Source organism: Chlamydomonas reinhardtii, chromosome 5 (assembly GCF_000002595.2).
Source record: "Chlamydomonas reinhardtii strain CC-503 cw92 mt+ chromosome 5, whole genome shotgun sequence".
NCBI classification, from domain to species: domain Eukaryota; kingdom Viridiplantae; phylum Chlorophyta; class Chlorophyceae; order Chlamydomonadales; family Chlamydomonadaceae; genus Chlamydomonas; species Chlamydomonas reinhardtii.
Genome location: NC_057008.1, coordinates 3,336,208 through 3,361,971, shown reverse-complemented (window position 1 = coordinate 3,361,971; position 25,764 = coordinate 3,336,208). Strand labels below are relative to the sequence as shown.

Genomic DNA, 25,764 nt, shown 5'->3' with positions numbered 1-25,764 from the left:
GTCGGCCCCGGGCCACCTGATAGCAAGAGTGGGCACAGCCCGCCGGAGGGATGGAGCGCCGGCAGGGTCGCTAACTCGCGTGCATTGGCGGCGGCGGCACATGTGTGGACTGCGGATGGTGGGTCTGCGGCACGCACCGGTAGGTATACCGGCGCGCTTACGCAGGGCCCCAGAGATCGTACGGCTGTATGTGTGATTATTTCTGCGACGTGCTTTTCATCCTGCTTTCTCCTGACGCAGCCTCCACACCGCTCATCCGGCCTGTGTGCTAGCTGCTGCATGCTGCAGGGGGCCCGTGCTCGCGGCGGAGCAGGTGGGGGGAGTGGCCTGGCACAGCAGCTAGCGCACCACTGCAGCAGTAGCTTGGCGCCGCTGCCTGCAAGCGAGGCGCAGCAGAACCGCGGGCCACTGCAGCCGCATGGAGGAGATGAAGTGATGAAGGTGGGGAGGGGTTAACGTTGTGGTGGTGGGTGGGGGGGGGGGGGTGCGGCGACATTATTTGGCGTGTGCATGGGCGCGGGAGCACCAATCACGACCCGTGACAGATGGTAACGCACGGGGGCGTTTTCATCTGCCTTGCTTTTTTACACTGTTACAGGCCAAGATGGAAGGCACACACACAGTGCTAGACGTGCTGCGGGCGTTGCCTGTGGACGCGCGGTCAGCGGTCTTCGGCGATACCTTTTCACGGAGGCTGGCCGGCTGCCGCCTCGCCTGCCGCGAGCTGCAGCAGTTTCATGACAGCACCATTACGCATGTGCACCTGCGGCTTCCCGCACTGCAGCAGCGGCAGCAGCAGCAGACCGGCCTCGCCTCGCCTGTTGTGAAGTTTGCTCGCTGCAGCCGACTCGAGGTCCGGGCCGTGGGCGTTTCTGACCCCGTCAGCACCGTGCTGGCTGGCAGCTCACCTGCTGCTGCAGTCAGGGAGCGGATCACACACCTGGTCGTCAGCGGCTGGGGGTACAACCAGCATCGCGTCGCTGAGGCGGTGGCGGCGAAGCTCCCCTGCTTGGAGGAGTTGGAGCTGCTCAATGATGGCGGCGGCAGCTACATCTACAGCCAAGGTGATCGCCGGCCGCCGCCGCAGGGCGGCATCTGCGGCATCCTCGGCACCGCAGGCCTGCCGGCCCTGCGGCGGCTGACCCTGTCGCGAGCGACGAGCGCTGACCTGGAGGGCTTGGGCGCGCTGGCTGCCTGCCCCCAACTGCGGGAGCTGGTCCTGCCCGTCCCCATGCCGCCGCCGCCGCAGGCCCGTGGCAGCACCGATGACCCCACGCACGCCGCACTGGAGGGCCTGGCGCAGCTGCAGCGGCTGGAGCAGCTCACGCTGGGCGTCGACAGCACCCGTTTCTCCAGCACCAGCGAGCGGTTTCTGGCAAAGCTGCTGTCCAGCCATCGCCCACCTCAGCTGCGAGGCCTCGTGCTGCTGACGGAGAATGACAAGGCGCCGGTGCTTGAGGTGGGCTTCGCGCCAGGCGGCACCGGCGCGACAGGGGGGTTAACTTTGAACCAATCCCGTAAAGGAAACAGTCGCGCTGCAAGGAGAAACTGCAGCCGCATATGCGAGCTGTGGTACATCACCATAGGTAGTCGGGCGGGCGACAGGGGGGGAGACGTTGCCGGCCTGCGGGCACATGACCTGCGTTCAGCTATGCACCGATCAACACACTGGGCGCATGGAGCCACTGTTGGTGTCGGCGCTCCTGGCAGCTTTGGACAGCCTGCGCCCGCCCACCATCCCCCAGTTGCTCATCAGCAGCCCCGGGGGGCGCTGGGTGCTGGAGCGCAATGAGCTGGAGCCTGGGGCCGCCCTGCCGCGGCTGCTGGCCCGCTGTGAGTGTGTGGAGGCCGACAACCTGCCTTCGGTGTACGATCCGAGCATGTACGACACCCACAGCCCGCCGGCTGAGCTCCTGTCGGCGGCTCGAATGGTGGGGTTGCCGCGAGCGCTGGAGCTGCGGCATGGCACTTTGCTGTGCCGCGATGCGGTGCTTGGCGCCGCCGGCGCTACCACAGAGCCGGCGGCGACGGCCACGCCTACTGCTACTAGCACCGCTGCTCATCCGGCGGCGGCGGGTGGGCGGGAGTTGGGGCTGATGCTGCAGCAGCTTGGCCTGGGCAGCAGCACCGGAGACGGGCAGCGCAGCGGCGGCGGCGCTGCTGCCAGTGGTGGTGGCGGGCTGCGCCTGCAGCTGGACACCGCCAGTCCGCAGGAGGTGTTGCGGGAGGCGGTGGAGAGGCTGTGGGCGCAGGCGTTGCACGCCAGCGGTGCCGCGGCAGCGGCGGGCGGCGGCGCCACTGGTGCCACTGTTGGCGGGCGCAGCGGCGGGTGCGAGGGCGCGTCAGGTAGCAACGACATCACCGGCGGCGGCGGCGGCAGCGGCAGCAGCAGTGATAACATGGAGCGTTTGACGCCAGGTCTGTTGCTCCTGCGGGGCAAGCTGCCGCGCGCCCCCGAGCGCACCAGCTATTTTGCCGACCTGAGTGACGCGGCATGGGCTGACTGGCTAGAGGACGTCCTCGACTCGTGCTTCGCCGCAGCCGCCAGCGTGTCACAGCTGCCATCGCCGGCAGCTACGGTAGCCCGCCAGGGGCCGGCGGCCACGGCCTTTGAGAATGAGGGACTGACTTACAGCGTCCGCCGGCGCCTCAGCAGAGGTGTTCACGTGGCGGCGCCAGAGGCAGGAATACTGCTGCTGGAATGCCGCTCGCTGGCGGATGCGACGGCGCTGGCGGCCGCGATGGTGCCGCCTGCAGTGGGAGGCGCGCCGGCGGCTTTCTCGGCGGTTGCGGTTCCAGTCAGGTCCAGCCCAGGGTCCTGGCCGTCCCGTACTGCCGACGCTATCAAGTCGGGGTTTTTTCAGGTGCGTCGCACGCGCGTCCATCTTCAACCTGTCCACCCACGGGTTCCTCAATTCTCGAGTCGAGATGGGAGCAGGCCTTATTGGCAGCTTGCAGTTCTGCCTCTAGCCTCATAACAAAGTTCGACATGCATGAGTAAGCAGGTAAGCGTCTCTTACGCTGTCCGTGCTAACAACGTCATCGCCTTGCCATCCCATGCACATGGCCACAGGTGCTAACGGAGCTTTGGTCCCGGTCTGGAGCGGCGGCCGGAGCCACCGGTGGCGGCGGCAGTGCGGGTGGTGGTGGCCGCCGTGGCATCAGCAGCACCCGCAGCATGGGCCAGGCTGGGGCCAGCCGGGTGACTGAGGGGGTGCTGGAGCGGCTGCAGCAGCTGATGGATCTGGACTGGGGCGTGCGGGAGCTGTGGTCAGAAGCAGAGCTTGAGCCTGACACCAGCGACCTGCTTGACGACGACTACGATGATGATGGCTATGACGATGGCTACTGCTATAGCTACGATGGTGACTACAGGTCAGACAGATCATAAGGTCCTGGCAACTTCTACTTCCTGTCTTAACAGCCAGCGTCATGTGGTGTCATGTGGGGTTTCGCCCCGCCGTGTCCGTACCCGCGGCTGCAGGCGGCTTATTGCTTGGTGAAGTCCGCATCAAGCCATCAAAGAGCACTGTCCCCTGCAAAACGTACGGGGCGCATGTATGGGTTGGTGTTGTGGAGCAACAAGGTGTTTATGAATGAAGCAACAAGGAGTCCAGACAAACCAGGCCCGTTTTCGGTCTCTGATAGGTCCTCTTTTGCAGTCTTCCCACGGTTGAGTGTTGTTTGTCTGCTCAGACTCAGTTGGCTGTGCGGTTCTTGGCTAGTAACTGCGGTACAGTATGGTGGTGGCGGGTGGGGGCACGCGGTGGTGGCAGGTGGGGACAGGCGCGCTGCCTGAGTTTATGCCTGGGCATGATGCCAGCCTGATGTGAGGCGGCGGAAAGCGCCTAGGGCCGTGCAACAACCGTATTGTGCTCATCATAAGTACGGCTGCGGTCGGAAGGGGAGCCCGCACCCCATGGCCGCGTGCCGCTGGCTTTATTTGATCAGCACACCGGACAGCCGGTTCTACGAGATGTTGGCCAGTACTACGTGCTGCACGTAAATGGGGTATGCGCCTACCTGACAAGGATTTGGCACTGCCTCATGGCTGACAGGAAGCTGCAGTGGCTGTAGCAGATGCAACGTGCAATGCACAGAGTAAGGGGCGGCAGGTTGGCGGGTTGTCCCATGCGTAGTACCGTGGCTGTTATAGCTGACTAGCTGAGATGCAACGTGGACATATTCATGTATTGCCACGGAACGCTGTGGATGCTTCCGAACAGGAAATAGCAGAACAGCGCCGTGCATTGGAACTGTATGCTCCTCAGCTCATCACATAATGTATCACATTGCAGGCGCCTTGGTGAGTCAGGACCGTGTACGCGCCAGTAAGGCCAGCATTGAACTGACAGATGGCGACAAAGCGAATTAGGACACGTGCGTGTGTCCCCTAGGTACTGCATGCAAGTCCTTGGGTCCTCAGGCACCTAGCCTACACATACACAACACAGCCATATACCAGCAACACTGGCTTGAGATGTTGCGCCAAGGGACGCCAAGCATACGCAACGCTAAACTCCCAAACTGCTGCCCCAACTCTCAAACAACCGCAGCTATTCCAAGGCTAGTTACCGGGCTCGCCGGTCCCGTCCTGCGAGGAGCTACGTCCGAATCCACCCGCCGTACGCTTGTCATAATGTTTCATTTATGAATATGAATGCCGCACACATCAGGCACGCAACCGGTAAGCACCCAGGACTGTTCCCCGGTTGCCCCAAAACATTTCAAGTAGTGCCATTCCTACCAGATAGATTCCAACTAGTAGCCAGCGTCACGCGAGTCCGGTGCATTGTCTCTTCGATCGTGATACAAGGGACGAGAGTCGGAATGTAGAGGTGAGGATGCATCAAGACACACATCACATGCTAGTAGCAATCACACGAGGCGCACGCCAGCTAGGCAGCTCGCTAGCTAACGAGCACAAGCTCACCGCTGTTACTTGAAGCCATACTGCGTCGACAATCTCTTAACATTACACACATCTGATATCAAGCCAGCCGGCTAGCTGGCTTCAAAGCAACGTCCGGCGCGAACTCTTGGGCCGGGGCCCCGGCGACTCAGACACAAGGGCCGCCTCATGCCGCAGCCCCGGTCCCGCAGCCGCCACCGCCCCCGCCGCCAACGCGCCCGCCGGCGACGCCGGCGGAGGCCCCGGCACCAGCCGCCCCTCGCCCAGCGGCCCCGCCGGCCCCGGGCCGTCTAGCGGCGGCAGCACGCCACGCCGCGCGCCCGCCGGCGGCGGCAGCAGCAGCTCCGGCTCCGCCGCGAGCGGCGTGCCCCCGCCCGAGCGCCGCAGGTCGCCCAGCGGCGTCGGCCGCAACGACCCGCCCGCCGGCGGCGCCAGCGGCGCCAGCCCGCCGCGCGGCGGCGGCCGGCTGACGGGGCCAATGAGCTCCGGCTCCGACGGCGCCGCCTCCGCACCGGCGGCGCCCGGCGGCCCCACGCCCGGCCGGCCCGCCGCCAGTGATGAAGGCTCCGGAAGCGAGCGAACTACGGGGGACTCCACATCGGAGTCGTCGCCGCCGCCGCCACCGCCGCCGGCCGCGGCCCCTGCGTTCCGTACAGCCACCAACTGCCGCGGCAGCGGCAGCGGCGCCACCGACGACGTCACGCTGTCGCCGGCGGCGGCGCCAACCGCCGCCGCCGCCGCCGCCGCCGCTGCCGCCGCCGCCGCTGACGTCACCATCGGCCGCGCCATGTCTGCATCGCTGTCCAGTGCCCGTACCTCGGGCGCCGGGGCGACACGGCTCCGCGACACGGCGGGCGCGGGCGTGACGGCGGCGGTGGCGGCGGCGGGCCTGCCGCCGCTGCCGCCGCCGCCGCCAGCGCTGTTGGCGCCCCAGGCGGACGCGGCGGCGCCGCGCCCGGGCTGCACGCGTGCGGAGCTGCGGCGGCGCAAGAACACCACACCGCCAATGACCAGCGCGATCAGCACCAAGACGCCGGCGCCGATGCCAATGACCTGCAGGTTGGTGTGGGAAACAGGAGAGGCGCAATCAGGATGAGATGCTGATGGTCATCATTTAGTAGGCTACGGCGAAGGCAGGCACCGCCTAAGGGACTCAATGAAGACGGGCCGCATGTCGGCGGATGGGGAAAATGTGACGTGAGCGGTAAGGGAGGGTTGTAGATACCAGCCCCAAACCAAAGCGAACTGAGCGCAAACGATCGAGGAGGAGATATGGCTGCATGAATAACATCATATGTCCAGCACCCACCATGGCACCCGTTAGCGGGCCGAGCAATGCCTTGTTGAGGAAGCTCTCTCCGCCGCCGCCGCCGCCACGACTGCTGCCGGATCCGCCCTCGCCAGCCAGTTGCGCCACGGCCACACACACGCGCGTGCTCGAGCTGTCGGCGCCACTGCTGCCGCCACACACTGGGTCGCATGATTCAGGCGGAGGAGCAAGAAAAGGAGTTTTGCTTCAATATTGCTACAGGGACAGGAAGCTTGTACTCGGCGTTGGTGCAGGAAAACAGGTATGTGAGCGTGCCCGGGTGGGGGATCCCGCATGCGTCACGCTCCCCAAGCAATGCCAAGGCCAGATGGCAAAACCAAACGCATTGGTCGGCACAGCAGGCCGCCGCCCGCACCAGAACAATCACTCTTGCGCAACCCCCAGATTCCCCTCAACCCCCTCCAAGCCTCCCAATCCTCCCAACCCCGGACCCAAGACCCACATGCCGCGCTGTCCAGCGCCACGCCTGTGTCCGCGCCCGCGTCCGTCACCGGCGCGCCGCCGGCCAGCCCCCACTTGGCCGCGAAGGGCGAGGCCGCCAGGCTGCCCCCCAGGCCGGCGGCGCTAGTGGCGTTCTGTGCGGCGTCGACCTGTTGACAGGGGGGGTTGGCAGCAGCAGCGGCATGCGGAAGGTGTGGCAGGAGGTGGTGGTGGTGGGTGCAAGAACTGGGGGAACGCATATGTTGTGAGTGGTTTCAGCTCTCAGGATGGATACCGGTACTAGAGGTACTCAACATAGCGTGCGCGCGTGTGACCCTGCGAAAGCGAGTGGTGCGCTTGCTAAGCAGCAGGCGGGGCCCGGTGCAGACGCATCGTCGCCGTCATCCAAGCCGTTAAGCATCCGCCACCACCAGCACGCGCCCACCACGCCCACCTCCGAGGCCTTGGCGCCCGCGGGGAACTGCACCGTGTAGGCGACACGGAGCTGGTCGGCGCCGGGGCCGGAGCAAGCCAGCGGGCTGCCGCCGCGCAGCACCACACGGCCGGCAGAAACCTGCAGCAGCAGCAGTGGTAAAGGTGGCAAGGTCGAGGCGATGGTGGCGACGGTGGCGGTGATGGTGGCGGCAGTGGCAAAGGTAACAAAGGTGGAGGCGGCGAGGTGCCGGTGGTGGTGATGGTGGTGGCGAGGTGAGGAGTGGTGGTGGTGGTGGCGAGGTGAGGGGTGGCGGTGGTGGCGAGGCGGTGGCGGGCAGAGCCGGCGGTGGCGGAGTCGGCTAGCCTACTCGGCTACTACTCAGCTGATGTGTGAGAAGGCTGAAAAAAGGCCGCGTTGGCGATCAGATGTGTTGCGTTCTCATCCTGTGCTCTCGACCTTTTCTATGTTCTGGTCTCATTGCTCACTCACCTTGTACACCCTGTTTGCTAGCTCTGTGAAAAGGTCCGCCAACACGCCGCCGCTGCCCAGCCCTGCGGCGGCGGCGCAGTCGGCGGCGGCGGCGAAGGCCAGTGTCACATTGGCGTCGAGGCTGGCCGCCGTGCCGCCTGTGTGCATGTGTGTGTGGGAGCAGGAGGGATGGATGGAGCGCTTAGTGAGGTACCGAGAGAGAGTGCGTGCGTATGTGTGTGTGGGTTTACCAAAGCGGGGGAGAGAGAGAGCGCGTGTGTGTGCACGTGTTAAAGAGCACAAGGAAAACGTTACGCACAGGACAGTGTGCATGTGTGTGTGTGTGCCTGTGTATGTAGGTGAGGAGATGGTGCTGGGGCAACGGCAGCCGGCACGGGCCGCGGAAGGAGTTGCACATAGTGGAGCAGCGAATAGGTGCGTGCTTCAGGGTGCCTTTCCTTACGAGCACCCACACACGAACCACACACACGGACCCACACACGCACCTGAACATGTGACTGCTGCCACGGCGCCGCGGCCGCACCTGACGCCCGCCACCGCCCAGCCGCCAGTGGCCGCCACCGAGCACTGCTCCAGCCGTGTGGCCGCGGCGTTGTCACACGACAGACCGTCCTGTGTGTGTGTGTGTGTGTGTGTGTGTTAAACAAAGAATCAAACGGAACAAAATTCCGCCATACACGCGCGCGCAGTTACCAACAAATACCGACGCCGGTTACAGAGCTCCGCGTTTGTCGATGTTGCCCCCGATGTTGTGTGTGTGTGTGCGTGTGTTGTGTTGTGTTGTGTGTGTGTGTGTGTGTGTGTTAAAGAGCACAAGGAAAACATGTGTGTGTGTGTGTGCGCTTGTGTTTGGTAAAGGGTAGCATAGGCAAGGGGGCGACGTGAGGAGGTGTAGCTAGTCTCCTTGTGGCTAGTCTCATCCTCTCCTGTCATTGCTGGCCGTGGCTAGCCCATGCCGCTGCAATGGCGCACGGACACACACACACACACACACACACAACAAACACGCAAACCATGCATTCATTCCAACTCCACCCCATCCATCCACCATCCACCCACCAAGTAAAGGGCTGAGCCGTAGCGGGTGTCGGAGGCCGCGGAGGCCGGCGCGCTGGCGGCTGCGCCGGCAGTGAAGCCTAGCGAGCGACACACCGCTGTCGCCTCGGCCGCACCAAAGGAGGAGGAGGAGGAGGAACTTCCGGCACTGTTTGTGCATTGAACAAGTGGGTGCGAGAGAGCGATATCACAAGAAGGAAGGGGATGAGAGACGAGAGGCCCCGAAGCTGTGTGCAAGAAGGTATGTAACCCAAATCACAGCCGTCCAAGCCACAGTTACGTACGGTACGCACGTAACCACCACTTGCTGCCGCCGCCGCCGTCACCCGCACTACTCACCACACCACGCCCAGGCTTCCGTCCGGCAGCAGCGCCTCCACCACCCCCGAGCTGTAGTTGAGCGGCCGCATCGCAAAGTAGGGCCCAGAGCCCACCACTGCAAACAGCACACACACACACACACACACACACACGATCGGTGAGACGGGAGCTGAGGGAGAGCGCGACAGAAGCTACTCCAGGTTCACAAGGTACTGTAAGGAAACAGATACTATTATCGATTTGGCAAGGCCGCCTGACTCGACATTTACTACGGTACCCAATACTATAACCGTAGAAAGCCCCCCACCCCACAGGTGCCCCGGACTCCTGCTCACGTGCGGCCTGCCGCAGCACCACGGGGCTGCCGGCGGCGGCGGCCGCCACTGCGCCCCAACGCGCCGTGAACAGAGCCGACACGGCGGCGCGCAGGCGGGCGGCGGAGCCCAGCAGCCTGCTAGCGTTTGAGATCTGCGGGCGCGGTTAGGTGTGTGTGTGTGTGTGTGTGTGTGTGTGTGTGTGTGTAATTGTGTTTGTGTGTGTGTGCGTGATTGTTTTGTATTTCATTATGTTTCAAGTGAATGTGTTGGGGGCGGGGGTGATAAAGGGCGAAGCGCGTCTGCACACAAACACCAACACACGGGCGGGCACGCACTCCTTCCCACGCACTCTCAACACACAAAAACACACACACACACACACACACACACACACACACACACACACACGCCACCTCACCTCCACCGCACTGGCCTCGGGCGGGAACCACACGGTATAGTTGGCGAGCAGCAGGGCGGCGTCGTCCGGGCTGCAGGCGGCGCCGCCCGCACCGAACACCACCGAGCCCTCCGGCACCTGCACGTACGCGAGGGAGGAAGTATGGGGAAAGTCATAGTCAACTAAACAGCAGGGAAGGTGGAGGGGGGAAACCAATAAATTAAATGTAGTAGGTTTTGAAAAGCAGGGTGCGCGTTGGGTACCGGTATGTGCTAGGCGCAGCCCCTGCCGCAACACCTGCCCCTCCGCACCACTTCCACCTCCACACCTCCCCACGCTCTCCTCCTCCTCCTCGTCCAGTGTAGTTGGGCTGGCGTCTACAAACCCCAACCTCCCCGCCCTTCCTCTCCTCCCCCAGAGCTCCACCACAACCTCCCTCCCCCTCCCGCCTACCTCCCTCCCCCTCCCACCACCTCCCTCCCCTCCCACCCCCACCACCTCCCCCCCCCTCCCCCACACCTGCGCCGCCGTGGCCAGCTCCAGCTGCAGGTCGCCCAGCGCCAGGCCGGGGTCTCGCAGCCGCGAGCAGTTGGCGGAGATGGCCACAGAGCCCGAGGTGCGCGCAACAGCAACTGTCAGGGCGTGGGCGGGCGTGGGTTTAGTGAAGGAGTCGGGAGCGAGGCATGTGAGTGGAACAAGAGCGGGCGTGTCCATGTTTGTAGTAGAGATCATACTCAGGGCCGCGATAGACATACACACACACACAACGTACTCTGGCTTTGCGCTTTGTATTCCTTGTGCTCTTTGACTCCCCCCCCCCACACACACGCAAGCATACTGCCGTTCCCAAGGGAAGGCAGCACACGGGACACGCACGCACGCACCGCTGCTGGGCGCGGGCGGGCGCGGGTTGGGCGGCGGCGCGGGCGGGCGCGGCGGCAAAGGCGGCGGGGCGGGCGGGGAGGCGGGCAGGGCTGGGGCCAGGTTGTCGCTATTGGAGTAGCGGACCAGGTCGCCTCCGCACTGGGCGGAGGTGAGGCTGGGGGCGCAGTTGGCGTAGGGGTTGTCTGCGAAGGTGGGGCAGGCGGCGTCCACCTGGCACCTGTGGGGCTCGTGAGGACGAGAGGGTGGGAATTGGAGGACGGGAGTGGGAGATTGGGGCTGGGAGTGGGCGTGGGGTGTCGGTGTTTGGGTTTTAGTCAGGAGTGCGCGGTCATGGAGTAGTGGGAGAGGAGAGTGGGAGAGTGAGGATGGGAAATTGGTAATGGGGGCAACAGCTAGTGGGTAGGAGTGGGTGGGCGTGTCAGGGTAGGGAGCCAGAGCCGCACAGGCTCTTTCTTGAGCAGCACGCGTGTGCGATATGGATGGATGCATGAAGGGACAGGAGCCGCTCCGCATCGTGGTCCGTTTCTCTTGTTAACAAATACTTTGCAACAACCACACGGAACGCCCCACGACACCCACCACAGCACGGGCGCGCCGTCGGGTGCGGCGCAGTAGCTGGCGAAATTGTCATTGTAGATCCAGGAGGAGCGGCAGTCGCAGCCGGAGGCGGTTTTCTGTATGAAGAAAAAATGAAAGAAAGGAAACGGAAGTAGCAGTCAGTCAAGCGGCATTTGCGACGAAGGTGAGAGGGGTTGCAACTTTGTGTAGCTGACAGGCTGAGGCCACAAGTTGGTACTGTGCAAGCAATCGGCAGGGCCCCTAACCTTGCAGGCGTCAGAAACCGTACGCGGCGGCGGCGGCGGCGGGCGCGGCGGCGGCAACGGCGGGCGCGGTGGCGGCGGTGGCGGCGCGGCAAAGCCTGGCGCCAGCGACTTGCGACACTGCCTAGCCGTGCCTGTGGTGAAAGTGGTGCGCAGAAGGGGAGAGTGGGACAAGAATGGAGCGGACTGCATGGCAAACATTCATACTGCCCCAACTGCCGCATAGATCCCCTGCGCATGTGGTATTGCCATAACAGCCCGCCCGCCAATTCCATAACCAATGCCATCTATCCTTGTGGCACGTAAGCACGCGCTCGTCTTTGTCAGTTAAGCATGCAAAGCACAAACATGCACACACATACACGTACAAGTACACCCACAAACAATATGCACACGCACATACACACACGCATGCGCATACACATAAACGTTTACGCACCTGTGCAGCCCAGGATGCATGGGCCCGACACGCCGGAGCAGTCGCCGCAGGAGGCGGGGTCGGCCACCTCGCACCTGTGTGAGTGCAGCGTTTCCATTCACTTTATTTCAGACATTGGTGCACGGGGGCTGCAAAGGTGGTACAGAGAAGTGAAGCGATGTAGCCAGCAGGCGGAGGGTGGTTGTGTACGGTATGTTGCAACGGGACCTTGGGCATTCGTGTCCGGGCAGCCGGCCGTGCCCCAAGTTCTACCGTACTGCGTTGCATGGGCACGCCTCACGCCGTATCGCGACATCGACACTGCAGTAGCAGGAAAACTCACGAGAGCGAGTTGTTGGCGCCGATGCGGTCGCAGAAGCTGTATGTGGTGATGCCCAGGGTCCAGCTCGGCTTGCAGGCGCAGTTGCTGCGGCTGGCCTGCGTGCCGGTGGGTGGATGCGGCGGCAGGCGGGTGCAGCGAGCTGAGGGGTGCTGAGAGGTGCGGAGGATTGCAGAGAGGCATGGTGCACTTTGTGAACCCGGTGCCGCACCGAGAAATAAATTGTTAACGAGCAGGAGCCCCTATGGGCCCGGGCTACACACGTGAGCGGCATGAGACGCAAAGCCAGGGGCCGCAGCCGCAGCCGCAGCCGCAGCCGCACTCGCAGCAGAGCCGTTCATCCGAGTTTGTTTAGAACCGGGATCGAGCATACCGGTGCTGTTACGGGCTGCACACGAAGCGACCAAGAGACGCAGACGCGGAGGCCACAGCCGCGCCCACAGCCGCAGCCACAGCCGCAGCCGCAGCCGTGCCAGGCCGAGCCCTGTCAGCCGCAATATCGAACCGCACCTTGCAGATGTTGGTGTAGGCTTCGGGCGGCGGCGAGGCCGCCGGCGGAGGGGGCGCGGCGATTGAGGCGTAGTACTGCCCCCACCTGCGGCGTTGCAGCCAACACCAGGATTCCATCCCGAGTGGGAGTTTGTGTAACACCACACATGAAGCAATGTGCTATGGTGCCACGTACGGTATCAGGAGTCCCAGTGTGTGATAGGTGGGTGGAATGCCGTTCCTGCCGTGGCAAACCCGCCTCCCCCCACGCACCGGTACAGGGTGGGGTTGAGCTCCGAGGTGATGAAATGCGCGCGCTGGGCCTGTGTGTGGCGTGCGTCGTAGTTGTTGGAAAGGCGGGGGAGGCGTGAGAGCGGCCCATGGCAGCATGGTTGAGCACCTTCACCTAAATGGTCATAGCGCAAGCTACAATGCAGGCCTGTCCTCCCATTCTTCCATGCATTCTTCCATGTATTCTTCCAGGCATGCTTCCGTGCTTCCTTTCAAAGTACCCTCACTGCAGCATCCCCCCCACACGCAACGCGCACCTGCCCCAGCGTCAGGTGCCCAAGCGCCGCGAAGCACACGGGCGTGTTGTACGTCATGTAGTTGCCCAGCTCGTCATAGCCGGCGCGACTGGGGCAGGAGTCAGCCCACGCGTTCATGTCGCTCTCGGGAATGCCCAGGGTGCTACTCCACCTGTTGTAATTCGTGTGTGTTGCGGCATGAAGCGATGAAAAGCCGCGTGTCAGGGAGTTCCGAGGCGTGTCAGGGAGTTCCGAGGCGTGTCAGGGAGTTCCCAGGCGTGTCAGGGAGCTTCGGGGCGTGTCAGGGAGGTGGGATGGGCTCTGGGGTGTTCAGGACAAGGGGTGTGTGGCGTGTGTGGCGTGGGGTGGCGTGGCGAGGCATGCGCAGCAGCGAGTGTTGTGGGAATGTCAGGGCCGGATGTGTCAGGGCGGCAAGAGGAGGTTTGGAACGCCTGAGAGCGGCTAGGGCTATTCCATGATGGTGCGTTTCATCTCACGCCGAGGCGGCGGCATAACCACCAACAGCCCGCCCCAAAAGCGTCGTGCTGGGCCTGCTCAGCACTGGCACACCATGGCACACACACCCGTGGCACACACCCCAGTGACATGTGTCGTACACGCACACGCACACGCACACACACACACACACACACACACACACACACACACACACACACACACACGCACACACACACACGCACACACACACACACACACACACACGCACGCACCGTGTGTAGGTGGCGTCCCAGTCGCCGCCGTACACGCCCCAGAACACAGACATGCAGTAGGCTGTAGCAGTGCCGTAGAAGCTGCTGCTGCTGGCGGAGCCTGTGGGGGTAAAGGCGATGGACGGTATTAGGAGCGGCGGGGTTGCGACACCTCTTATACTGTAGAAGCTGCATAGGCTTGGATGCGGTGGGATGGGTTCATTCTTAAGCCCGGATTGGATCGAACGGTACAGTACGGTAGCCTCGCCTCATACGCCTCGTGGAGCACAGACAGCAAACCCAGAGGGACAAAACTAAGCTAGCGATCACAACGCTGCCGCCACTCACTAAACGTGGCGGGCGTGTCGACGACGTAGTCGTCGTCGTTGCAGCTGTTGCCGTTGCTGTTGGCGGTGTTGAAGGTGTGGTGCAGGCCCAGGTGGTGGAAGAGCTCGTGCAGCAGCGTGTTGGATCCGTCGTTGTACATCGCGAGCTGGTTGGATCCGTCGGCCGACACGCCGTCCCACGTCATGAACACGTGGCCCTGGTCGGGCAGCAGGTCGGAGCTGCGGGAAGGTGCGGGAGGGTTGCAAAGATTGGTACAGAGAGGTGAAGGTTGGGGAGGGTGGGGAGGGTGGGCGGGAAACAAACACACAACAGACCCAGCCGGGTAGCACTAGCTCCAACCCCCCAGCACGAATGCGGCTGCAGCCGCACTCACGCCGGCACCCAGGCGTATCCCAACGGTACGCCCGCGCCCGCGGTGGAGTCGGAGGCCACGAACACGTTGATGGAACGCGGCCAGTCCACCACAACACTGCGCAGCGAGGGGCGAGGGGCGGGAGGTGGGGGGCGGGCGGGGGCCAGGGGTTGCCGGACGGTCAGGCGGCGAGAGCGCGTCTTGTGGTGCGCTCGCGCCGCTTGCAAGCATGAGCGAGGTGTGTGTGTGGGGGCACATCCCACAATTCATAGAAGCACAGGTGTGGGGTGTCGTGTGGGTGCCGTGTGCCAGCACAGCCCCAGCTGAACCCACCAACACCACGCCCACGCCCACGCCCACCCGCACCCCTAACCCCACACCCAACCCCGGGATTGACGATCCCTTGACCATTGGGACCTACTTCGTTGGGCTCGAGCAAATTACCCCTACCCCCAACCCCGCCACCATCACCACCCCCGTCACCCCCACCAGCGCCACCCCAACCACCACCACCACCACCACCACCGCCACCCCCACCACCATCACCACCACCGCCACCCCCATTCCGACAAACACGCACGCGCCTGTTGAGCCAGGTGCTGTTGCGCAGGCAGGCGCCGCCGCCGTCGCCGCCCAGGGGGCAGGACAGCCAAGCGGCGCGGGAGGGCTGGCGCAGGTAGGGGTAAGCCTGCGGGTCGGACCGGACCTCCTGTGTGTGGGGAGGGAGGAGGCGACGTGCGAGGAGAGCCCAGCGCGTGGTTGTGGGGCGTGAGGCGCGTGGGGCGTGAGGGGCGTGGGGCGTGAGGCGTGAGGGGCGTGAGGCGTGAGGTTTTCGTTTAAGGGGAGGTGCGCCCCCAAGGGGCCAGGTGTGCATGTGCAGAGTGGCAATGAGCGAGTGGCTGTGAGTGAAGCCAGGGCAAGGTGGCAGACCGCTGCAAAGGCAGTTCTGCAGGTACCGTCTGCAACTGCCGTATGTGTGTCGCCCGTGGCTTCCCCAGTACAGCATAGCTCATTGTTGTGCGCTGTTCCTAATTCCAATTGTGGTGCCCCCACCGCACCTTGACGAAGAACTGTACGTTTGACGGTTTGGCCATGTGGTTGGTGATCTTGACCAGACGGTCAACGAACGCCCTTGACTGGCCGTACTTTACCGGACCAACCGACACGCCGTCCGTGTCAGTGTACAACAGGATGTGGAAAACCAGCGGGAACGTAACCGCCGGCATGGCAGACGGCGCCGAGATGCTAAAATCGCTGGGGGTTTGGCCGTAGAAGAAGGTCGACGGCACCGCCGCCAAGCGCCGCCGCCGCGCCGCCGCAATGTTAACATCGTCGGCTGCGTCGTCGGCATCTGCACCGGCGGCGTCGGAGCCGCTGCCGGCCGACACCTCGTCATCGGCGGCGCCGCCAGCACCAGCACCAACGGCTTGTGTTGCCGCCAGCACCACATCGAGTAGCCGCCGCCGCTCCTCCGCCTCCTCCCCCACGTCCTCCGCCTCCTGCAGCAGCTGCTGCTGCTGGAGCTGGAGCTGCTGATGTGTCATGCGTCGTTTGCCAGCGCCGCCACCGCCACTGCCGCGCGCCCAGCGGCGGTACGCCTGGAGCGCCACCCGCCGCCGTGCTCGCACCTCCTCCGTCGCCCCCGCCTCCGCCTGCGCGTCCTCCGCCGCCGCCTTTGCCGCCTCCTCTGCCGCCTCCTCTGCCGCCTCCTCTGCCGCCTGCTGCTGCTCCCCTTCCTGGCTCCCACCCACGCCGCGCACCTGTGGCTGCCGGGCACTGCTGCTGCTGCGCCCGCTTCCGCCGGCCGCCTCCTCGCCGCCCTCAACCGCCGCCGCCGCCCCCGCCGCCGCCGCCGCCAGCGGCCCCGGGCTGCTCTCAACCGCCCAGTGTGACTCATGCAGCTCCGCCGCCAGCTGACTCAGCATCGGCGCGTCGCCCACCAAGTCCCGCAGCACCGCCACGATCCGCGGAACCAGACCCGCCGCGGATTCCGGATCCAGGCCGCAGCTGCCCTGGATCCAGTCCCCGACCTCCGACCCAGATCCAGGTCCGAGCTGCTCTGGATCCGAAAGCGCCGCCGCCACCGCCAGCACCAGCTCCAGGTCTGACGTGAGGTCGGGGTCGGGCAGCGCCACCCGCGCGTCCGGCTGCCCCGGCGGCTGCACCAGCGCCAGCGGCGTGTTGTCGCGCACCCAGGCGAACACCGAGCGAAGGGACTGGTACAGCGCGTAGTGGCAGGCCTGGGGTGGTGGTGAGGGGATTGCATTCATAATTAGTTCAGCAGACATGAAGTTGTGGCCAGGCACAATGGTGGGGGAGGAAGGGGAAGGAGGGAGCAGAGGGTGGAAGGTGTGTTGGGAGCGGGTGTGAGACGCAGGTGGGCGGAGCACAGCAAGCACACGACGACAGTAACCGTGGCAAAGCGATCGCCACGAAAGCAACCGACCGCCAACCTTTCAACCGACATGTACGTCACGTTGTGCGCACCCTTTGCCATACCTGCAGTGTGGACGTGCCGTACAGCTCCGCAGCCAGCTCGTACAGCCGCCGGGCGATGTCGGAGGCGCAGCGCTCGGGCTGGGTGACGTAGGTGCGCAGCAGCACAGGCGTCAGCAGCGGCAGCAGCGCCGAACTGGCGCCTGTGGCCATGTGTGTGTTGAGGGGTGTAAAACGTGTGTATGTGTGTGTATGTGTATGTGTGTGTGTGTGCGTGTGTTGAGGGGAAATATTACATGTGAGTGTTTGTGTGCGTGGAGCGTGGGGGCGGTTTGGATCGAGGACGGCCAGCAATGGTTTGCCTGAGCGCGGCCTGATTCCGTTCCGAGCACCAAGCCACGAACCCAACTCAGTCTACTTCCCATTCCCTCAACCCAATCTCTCACAGAGTCACAGTCAAACCCGTTGAGTTCAGCTCCTATGACAACCATCCATTCATAATCATCGCTCTCATCAGCCTTGTACCATTATCCCCCAGCCTTCAGCAACCATTCCCCCAGAGGCCAGAGCAACCCCCTTGGCTTGGTTTAGTTCAGTTTGGGCTGGTAATTACAATCCACCCCACTACAACCCCCCTGTCCACGCACCCGGCGCCTGCGATAGCGGCTCCGCTGCCGCGAACAGTAGGTAGGCGGTGGCGGCGGCGGCGCTGCCCTGCTTGTACAGCACCTGTACATCACGTGCCGCCGCCGCCTCGGGCCGTACCTTGAGCGCCATGAAAGGGCGGATGCCAGCGGAGAGGGAGGGCGAGCCGGGGGCAGAGGCGGTGGTGGAGGAGGCATCTTTGGAGGAGGAGGAGCGCTGCGCGCCAGGGCCAGGGCTGGGGCTGGGGCTGCGCCCGGCAAGGTTCTCGCCTGAATGGGTGGGGAGCCGGAGCAAGGGAGCAAGTGCAGTTGCGGGGGGAACCAGGGGGTCATTAAAGTGCTTTTGTGCTGTTACGTGCGTGGGAGGTTCATGGCTCCGAGTAAACAGGACTGCACACAGCAAGGCATGCGCAAAGGATGGCGTGGTGGCGTGGATGGGCAGGGGTGTGCAGATAGGCGCATCGAGGGAAGGGGCGCGCCATTCGACAAGGGGGCACAAAGGGTGCGACCCGTAACCGGTGCCGCACGCCCATGGTTGACAACTTAAGGTTTCCAGTGGCCCCTCCCAGCAACAAGTTATCTTTATTAAAGCAGCTTTTCTCATCACGTATTGGCTGCACTGGCGCAGTTTTGGCCGGACTTGTCTTGAAACGGGCTAACGTCGCGCTCTACCCGCTTACCAGCTAAGAGCGGCGTTCCCAAATCCTCTTCATCATAGGTAAAGGCATTAAACAAGTTCGCACGGGCAAGTGAAGAAATGCTGAACACAACCCCGAGAAGAAGGGCGCAGAGCGCCCGGCGCTGTCTGCTATGCATTTATGCCGAAGTGTAATGACTACTGAAACAAGTCCATTCTAATTCCATGGCGTCCCGCGGCACTAGCTCCTACGCGCTGTCCAGTTGACGATTGCGTTGCTATAAATGCAAGACTGTCATTATGTCACAACGTTAAAAAATGATTTGGACAGATAACTCGGCTGAACTCCACGAAGGGAGCAGCATCGACCCCCTATTTGCCCATGCCATCCCCCGCACAAGTGCCGGGCACAGCGGCACCCTCGAATTGGAAAACCCCAAGACTAAGAGTGTCCCCCTTAAGCTGCTAGAGCCCTTGGCGCTATTTTGGCAGTGCCCACTGCGCGGGGACAGTGCACCTAAGCGATTAACCTTCATACTTGGCCCATCAATCGAAGCAAAAGGTCGCTAGGCAATCCACAGTGTTACATTTGCCTACTTTACAATACAGACCCTGAGCCCGAAGCGGTCTTCGCGCGCCTGCCGCCGGGCCAAAGATGGCGCCGAAACAGCGCTGCCTCTACGAGGTGCTGGAGGTGGCGCGGGAAGCTGAGGATGGCGAAATTAAAAAGGCGTATCGCAAAATGGCGCTGATGTGGCATCCAGGTGCGGGCGTGACATTGAGTCGGTGCGACTTGTCCTCAGGGCAGTCGCACAAGGCCCCCCTCCCAGCCCGAGTCTCCAGGCCAGTTCACCTCAACTGCCCCAGGACACTGCTCTATGCGTTCAGTGCAGCTCGCCTGTTACTGCACCTGTTGAGATACCGGTAGCCTTATGACCCAGGAACTTGTGAGCCGTCGGCGTCAGGTTGGCAGGGTGGCAGCTCCAGCGCTGCAGCTCCAGCGTGGCACGGAGCGTGCTGGCAGCACGCCCTACCCTGCCAATGGCGTCGGGCGCCGGGATCCAGTGCGGTGGGGCCCGGGACGGTGGGGATTGGGAAGAGACCGCTGCACGGTTATACAATTTCCGTACGCTCCCACTCGCCACGCACTTGCAGACAAGAACGCACACCGGGCGGAGGAGGCCGCAGAGCGCTTCAAGGAGATTCAGAATGCGTATGAGATCCTGTCTGATAAGCACGAGCGAGCCTGGTGCGTGGGCGGGGCGCCGGGTGCAGGCAGGGAGCCGCCAAGTGTTCTGTGTGCGTGTGTGTGCGCGCCACTCGGGTGGTGGTGCACATGGCGTGCGTTCGTTGCGTGGGTGTGTGGGGCGGTGTGTGTGGGCGCGGTGTGTGGACGGTGTGTGTGGGGCGATGTGTGGGCGGTGTGTCGTGCGTGTAAGCCTCATGCTATCGAAACGCAGTCCTTGTGACCCATGCACTTCAAAACAGCTCTGTCCCTCTTTCATAACCTTTTTGTCGCATCCTCGCGCGCGCGACCTCTCACGGGGCTGCCGAAGGCTACTAGCATGCGTGCCGTCACGTGCCTTGCGTAGCACCATGCCCGAAGGACACGTGCTCGTAGACATCGCTCTTACTTCTACATCCATATATAGTCTCGCGATAACTATCTCCTGTGCATGATGCAGGTATGATGACCACCGCGATCAGATCATGCGCTCCGGCGAGCGGCACCAAGCCGGCGGCGGCAGCGGCGGCTACGAGGCGGGCGGCGAGCGGCCGGCGGAGGACGAGGAGATATTCTCCTTCTTCAGCACCAGCTGCTTCAGCGGCTTTGGGGACGGGCCCAAGGTGCGGGGCGGAGCAGGAGGGGAGAGGGGGAGGGGGGTGGAGGGGAGGGGGGAACAGGGGCCGACGGGGAGGAGAGGGGGGATTACATTCATGAAAAGTTAAGGAAGGGGGAGGGGGTTTAGGGTTTAGGGGGAGCAGCAGCCGACGAGGAGGAGGAGGAGGAAGCTGCGCGAGGGAGGGAGGTGGCTACATCAAAGCCCAACGTGGGAGGGAGGGCTGCAGCAGGAAACGATTCGCGTTGGCAGGGATTAGGGGTTGGAGAGTTGCGGTGTGGGGGTCTGGTGTGGGGCGGGTGTGGGGCGGGTGTGGGGCGTGGCCGGCACGTTGTGTAGCCACACCGGGACACCAACATGCCCATCCCACTGACCCATCAACTCGCTTGCTCCCTGAACCTTTCCCCGGGCATCGGTAACGACGCGCCTGCTGTAACATTGTGCCGGGCTACAACTTCACTACTTCTTTCTACTGAACTATGAATGTGACCACCTCTACTACTGTTCCTGGCTGCGGCTTCGCTTCTTTACAGGGCTTCTACGGCGTGTATGCGGAGGTGTTTGCCAACCTGGCAAAGCGGGAGCAGGAGGCGTGGGAGGCGCGCGAGCGTGAGTGCGGCACGGAGGAAAGGGGAAGGGATGGGGGGAAACCCACGGGGAGTAGGGAGGGAGGTGGAAGCGAGTAGGGAGGTGGGAAGGGGTGCAAGGTGGATTGGAGGGAGAGGGAGTTGTGGTGCTGGGGCGTGGGGGCAGGTGGCAGGGGACGTGGCGCAGGGGGTCGGGGTCAAGGCGGCAGGCATGAGCAGGAAGGGCTCTGGCCTTGCCGGCTGCAGGCAACTGCACGGCCGCTTCCACCACACCACCAACCCAACCTCATCCCATAATTCTAATACGTCACCTGACCCCAGCACCCATGACAACCTCACCCGCCCCACCCCACCCCAATCGGTCTCCAACCCACACACACCCACACACCCACACACCACACACACACACACACACACACACACACACACACACACACACACACACACACACACACACACACACACACACACACACACACACACACACAACTCGCACCCACAGCCGGCAGCGACAGCGACGGCGACGGCGAGCCGCCCTCCTTCCCCGCCTTCGGCACCTCCGAGTCCGACGCCGCCGCCGTCGCCGCCTTCTACGCCGCCTGGTCCACCTACACCACCTGCCGCTCATTCGCCTGGGCCGACATCTACAACACCGCGGCGGCGCCCGACAGGTGCGTGTGTGTGGGGGGGGGGGCTGTGTGTGTGTGTGTGTGTGTGTGTGTGTGTGTGTGTGTGTGTGTGTGTTAAAAAAAAAATGAAACGAAGCCCGCCCAGACGGCGCGCCGGAGTTACTTACGGATACCTACCGATACCGAGCGTCTTGTAGCCGCGTCGACCCCGGTAGTCGGCTGTGTGTGTGGGGGGGGGGGTGGCTGTGTGTGCGAATGTGCTGGAGAGTGAAAGACGTGATTTGCCAGGTACACCGGAATGGGCACACGGGCACGCGTGTACACGACTCTCCGTCACACCTGTTCCTGTCCCCCCGACCCCGGTCCCCGGTTCCTTCCCGCCTTTCTCTCAATCACACAAACACGCACACGCACATACACACACATACACACACACATACACGCACACACATATATACACGCGCACATATACACACGCCCCCGCAGGCAGATCCGTCGGCGCATGGAGGAGGAGAACCGGCGGAAGCGGCGGAAGGCGCGGCGGGACTGGATGGACACGGTGAGAGGGAGGGCGGGGGCCGAGGGAGGGCGGGGGCCGAGGGAGAGGGAGAGGGGCATTGAGAGAGGAACGCGGGAGGGAGGGCGTAGTTCATTCCAGAACCCAAGGCAAGCCAGCCCGGGCCGGTGAGGGTGGGGAGGAAGGGGGAGGGAGGGGGGAGCGGTGAGCGAGGAGGGAGGGAGGGGGATTGGTGTGGGACGCGGGGGACTTCAGGGGTGTCCAGTTCAAGACGCCGGCGTCATGCGAGTGCAGTGAAGCAGGGTGGTCTGGTCGGGGTGGGGGTGGGGGTGGGGAAGAATTCGCTGCGTCAACACGAGGCGTCACAAGTAGCAACATACCCTCCCGCTACAGCAAAGACACATACACACACATACACACACATACACACACACACGTCATGCATCGCATACACTGTCTTTGCGCAACGTTTTCCTTGTGCTCTTTAACACACACACACACACACACACGCAAAAAAAAAACACAGCGCGACCGACGCAACGCATTGCATGCACGTTTTGCGTTTCCCATTCCTCGTGTTTCCTGAAACACACACGCAGATCCGGGAGCTGGTGGCGTTCGTGAAGAAGCGCGACAAGCGAGTGGCCAAGGCGCAGGTGCGTGTGCGTGTGCGCGTCCGTGTGTAGTGTGTATGCGGGTGTGTGCTTGTGTATGGTTTGAGGGCCCGGGGAGGGGCATCGCGTCGTGCTGGGGGGTCGGGGTGCGGCGCCTGTGTGTGTGCCCGGGAGACACGCGGTCGCGTCCATGAATCCATGACGGACCCCAGGGCGGTGGCAGGGGCTGTGAAGGTCGCAGCAACAACAAACTACAAACACAAAAACACACAAGTACGAAGCTAACTAATGATTATTACGATGTTGTTGCCGCTCAGGCTGAGGAGGCGGCGCGGCGAGCCCAGCGTGAGGCTGAGGACGCGGAGCGGCGCAAGAGGGAGCGCGAGGAGCGACTGGCTCGGGCGGTGAGCGCGCAGCTGGGGGAGGGCGGAGGCGGGAGGGAACGGCAGGAGGGGGTGGAGGCGGGAGCGCGTGGCTGGGGGTGGAGGGAGGCGGGGAGGGAGAGGGGAGGGAAAGGAGAGGGGGTGGCGGCGGGAGAGGGGAGGGGGTAGCGGCGGGAGGGGGTGGAAGGGGATGACGAGGGCGTGGCTGGGGTTGGTGGCAGGGAGGGGGAAGCAAGGCTTGTAGTAGGTGGTAATCCCGGTTACCCCTCCCCTGCCTCCGCTCCCCACTCTCCAGGCCGCCTATGAGGAGGCTGACTGGGTGCGCAACACGCCCAGCCACCACCACCACGGCGAGGAGGACGGCGAGGGCTCGGAGGAGGATGAGGCGGAGGAGGAGGTGTTTGAGTGTGTGGTGTGCGACAAGGTCTTCAGGAGCGACAAGCAACTCAAGAACCACGAGCGGTGAGCAGGGAGGAAAGGGACGAGCAGGAAGAGGAGGAGCAGGGGGAAGAGGAGGAGCAGGGGGAAGAGAAGGGACAGGGGGGCAGAGGGTTACGAGGACTAAACCGAAGCTGCGCTGGGCTGCACCGGGGGCGGGAGCAGCAGGGGCCAGGAGGCAGGTGGCATGTGGGGAGGGGGGAGAGGGTGCGTGCGGGAGGGGACTGTGATGCAATTGAGCGCATGGGTCACAGAGGAGGGGCAGGACTGGGGGTGGGGACACAGGGTGGTGAGGGAGGTGGTGCGGGTGCAGAGGGGCTGTACAAGCCATGCCTGCCTGATGGCCTTCAGGCAGGCAGTGAGTGGCAGCTAGCGGTGCGGCTTGTGCCCTTCACGCCGTGATGTTGGTGCCTTGCGGATCCGCTGCCGATGCTGCTACTGCCGATACTGCTTTGGTCCGTTGCTACTGCTACTGATACTGATACGCTCCCACCGCTGCTGCTGCTGATGCTTCTAAACGCTCCCACTGCTACCGCTCCTATCGCGTGTGTTGCGCCAGATCCAAAAAGCACGCCGAGGCGGTGGCGGCACTTCGCGCCGTGCTTGAGGAGGAGGAGGCCGCTATCCTGGATCTGGATTTGGATCTCGATGGCTCGGGGGCCGGAGCCGCCTCCGTAGCCGGCGGCGGCGGCGGCGGCGGCGGCGGTGGCGGCAAGGGCGGCCGCGGCGGCAGCGGCATGGATGGCGCCGCTACTGGCGGCGGCGGCGGGAGCAAGAAGAAAAAGAAGGCCAAGCGCAGGTGGGGAGGGCGCGGAGGCGGAGGCGGGCGGGCAGGGGTTGTGATTGCCTCTGGTTGTGACAGCATGGCGTCGGGCCTGGACAGCAGGCGGACAGTCGCATCCTGATAAACCCTTGAATCCATTCCTTGTCGTCTGTCTGTAACAACAAACATGCGTTTTCAAAACTCGACAGGGCTCAGAAGGCGGCGGGCGGGTCAGCCATGCAGTCTCGGGACGCCGGCGGGGAGGACGAGGAGGCGGAGGAGGCGGAGGGGGAGGAGGAGGCAGAGGAGGAGGCGCGGGCGGCGCCGGCGCCGGCTCCGGCGTCGGCAGCAGCCGGGAAGGGCAAGGGGAAAGCGCAGCAGGCAAAGGGGAAAGCGGCGGCTCCGCCACCGCCTCCGCCTCCGCCTAAGTCGGAGAGCGAGGAGGAGGAAGAAGAGGAGGAGGAGGAGCAGGATGAGGACGATGACGCTATGCTGGCACGCATGATGGCGGCTCATGCGCGGGTGGGTGGCGGAAAGCAGCAGCGGCAGTCCAAGGGCGGGAGAGGCGGCAAGCAGCAGCAGCAGGAGGACGAGAAGGGAGAGGAGGAGGAGGAGGACGAAGAGGAGGAGGAGGCGGAGGCGCCGGCGGCGCGCAAGGCGGAGGCGGCGGCTGACATCGAGGACGACGAGGAGGAGGAAGACGATGAAGATGAGGATGCCATGCTCGCACGCATGATGCGATCCAAACAGGCAGCGGCGGCGTCAGGGCCAGCTGCGCGGAAAGGCGGCGGCGGAGGGGGTAAGAAGGCTGCCCCTGCTCCCGCCGTTGAGTCTGATGAGGAGGACGACGAGCAAGACGAAGAGGAGGAGGAGGAGGCGCCGCCAGCGGCGAGCAGCAGCGGGCGGCAACAGCAACAACAGCCGGCGGCGCCAAAGCAGGCGCAAGCAGGCGGCGGCAAGGTTGCCAAAGGCGGCGCCGCCGCCGCCGCCAAGCCCGCTGCCTCCAAACCGGCGCCTGCCTCGAAACGCGGCGGCGGCGGCGGCGGCGGCGCAGCCACCGTCGGTGTGCCGGCGGGCTCAGGCTTCGTAGCCTCGGATGATGACAGTGATGAGGAGGACGGCTCGCAAGCAACCACAAAGAAGGAGAAGCGAAAGGCAAAGGCGGCGGCGCGCAAGGCCGCGGCCACGGCGCCTGGGCCTGGGCAAACCGCCTGTCTTGTGTGCGGTGAGAAGTTTGGGAGCCGGTCGCAGCTGTTCAAGCATATCGCAGACACGGGGCACGCCGCGCTTAAGGGCTAGGCAGCAGGAGGAGAAGGAGTTGGTGAAAAGAGTGGGGCTGTGAGGAGGGCCGCACAGGGACAGCCGGTGGCGAAAGGAGTACCGGTATGGTATGCGGCGGACCAGCGTGGGAGGGCGGTGCAGAGGGTGGAGGTGGTGAAAGCCAAGACTTGGTGGCTTGGTGCTAGGCGGGCCTGCCTAGGTAAGGTCGTGGTGTGGCTGGTGCGATGCGGTAATGGACCGGTCGTGGCTTAGGCACCCCTGGCGCATTGCCGGAGCACGTCATCCTGGGAGCAGCCCGCGAATGGTTGCGATGGTTGCAAGACGGGCCTGGTCCCACGGCCTGGTCCTGTGTTATTGCATGCTGCAATTTGTACTTGAGGCATATCTACAAGCAGTATATGACTCAACGAATGCCTGCCTAGCGAG

At 63.8% G+C, this 25,764-nt stretch overlaps 3 protein-coding genes across 3 annotated transcripts; 2 read left to right on the top strand and 1 right to left on the bottom strand.

Annotated features, from left to right (window-relative positions):
• Positions 1-192: 192 nt before the first annotated feature.
• CHLRE_05g240750v5 (uncharacterized protein) lies at positions 193-4,168 on the top strand. The gene is made up of 4 exons (XM_043062372.1): positions 193-441; positions 599-1,459; positions 1,650-2,864; positions 3,074-4,168. Exons 1-4 carry the CDS (start codon positions 280-282, stop codon positions 3,389-3,391), a joined length of 2,556 nt encoding a protein of 851 aa, XP_042924935.1. The 5' UTR covers positions 193-279; the 3' UTR covers positions 3,392-4,168.
• A 12-nt stretch (positions 4,169-4,180) lies between these two features.
• CHLRE_05g240700v5 (uncharacterized protein) lies at positions 4,181-18,592 on the bottom strand. Its single transcript, XM_043062371.1, has 27 exons — positions 18,329-18,592; positions 17,652-17,918; positions 17,068-17,207; positions 15,627-16,808; positions 15,153-15,277; positions 14,590-14,685; positions 14,217-14,434; positions 13,890-13,989; positions 13,180-13,330; positions 12,905-12,954; positions 12,653-12,737; positions 12,146-12,240; positions 11,824-11,897; positions 11,388-11,518; positions 11,143-11,237; positions 10,563-10,780; positions 10,198-10,310; positions 9,700-9,816; positions 9,300-9,432; positions 8,983-9,079; positions 8,647-8,791; positions 8,073-8,199; positions 7,588-7,724; positions 7,117-7,236; positions 6,685-6,832; positions 6,222-6,382; positions 4,181-5,965 (listed from the first exon to the last, which is right to left on the bottom strand). The coding sequence occupies exons 1-27, from the start codon at positions 18,462-18,464 to the stop codon at positions 5,015-5,017; spliced, it is 5,412 nt and encodes a 1,803-aa protein (XP_042924934.1). The 5' UTR covers positions 18,465-18,592; the 3' UTR covers positions 4,181-5,014.
• Positions 18,593-18,722: 130 nt separating this feature from the next.
• Positions 18,723-25,738, top strand: CHLRE_05g240650v5 (uncharacterized protein). The gene is made up of 11 exons (XM_043062370.1): positions 18,723-19,049; positions 19,441-19,534; positions 19,971-20,133; positions 20,660-20,735; positions 21,216-21,384; positions 21,829-21,901; positions 22,459-22,515; positions 22,791-22,877; positions 23,152-23,318; positions 23,854-24,093; positions 24,267-25,738. Exons 1-11 carry the CDS (start codon positions 18,941-18,943, stop codon positions 25,354-25,356), a joined length of 2,325 nt encoding a protein of 774 aa, XP_042924933.1. The 5' UTR covers positions 18,723-18,940; the 3' UTR covers positions 25,357-25,738.
• Positions 25,739-25,764: the final 26 nt, after the last annotated feature.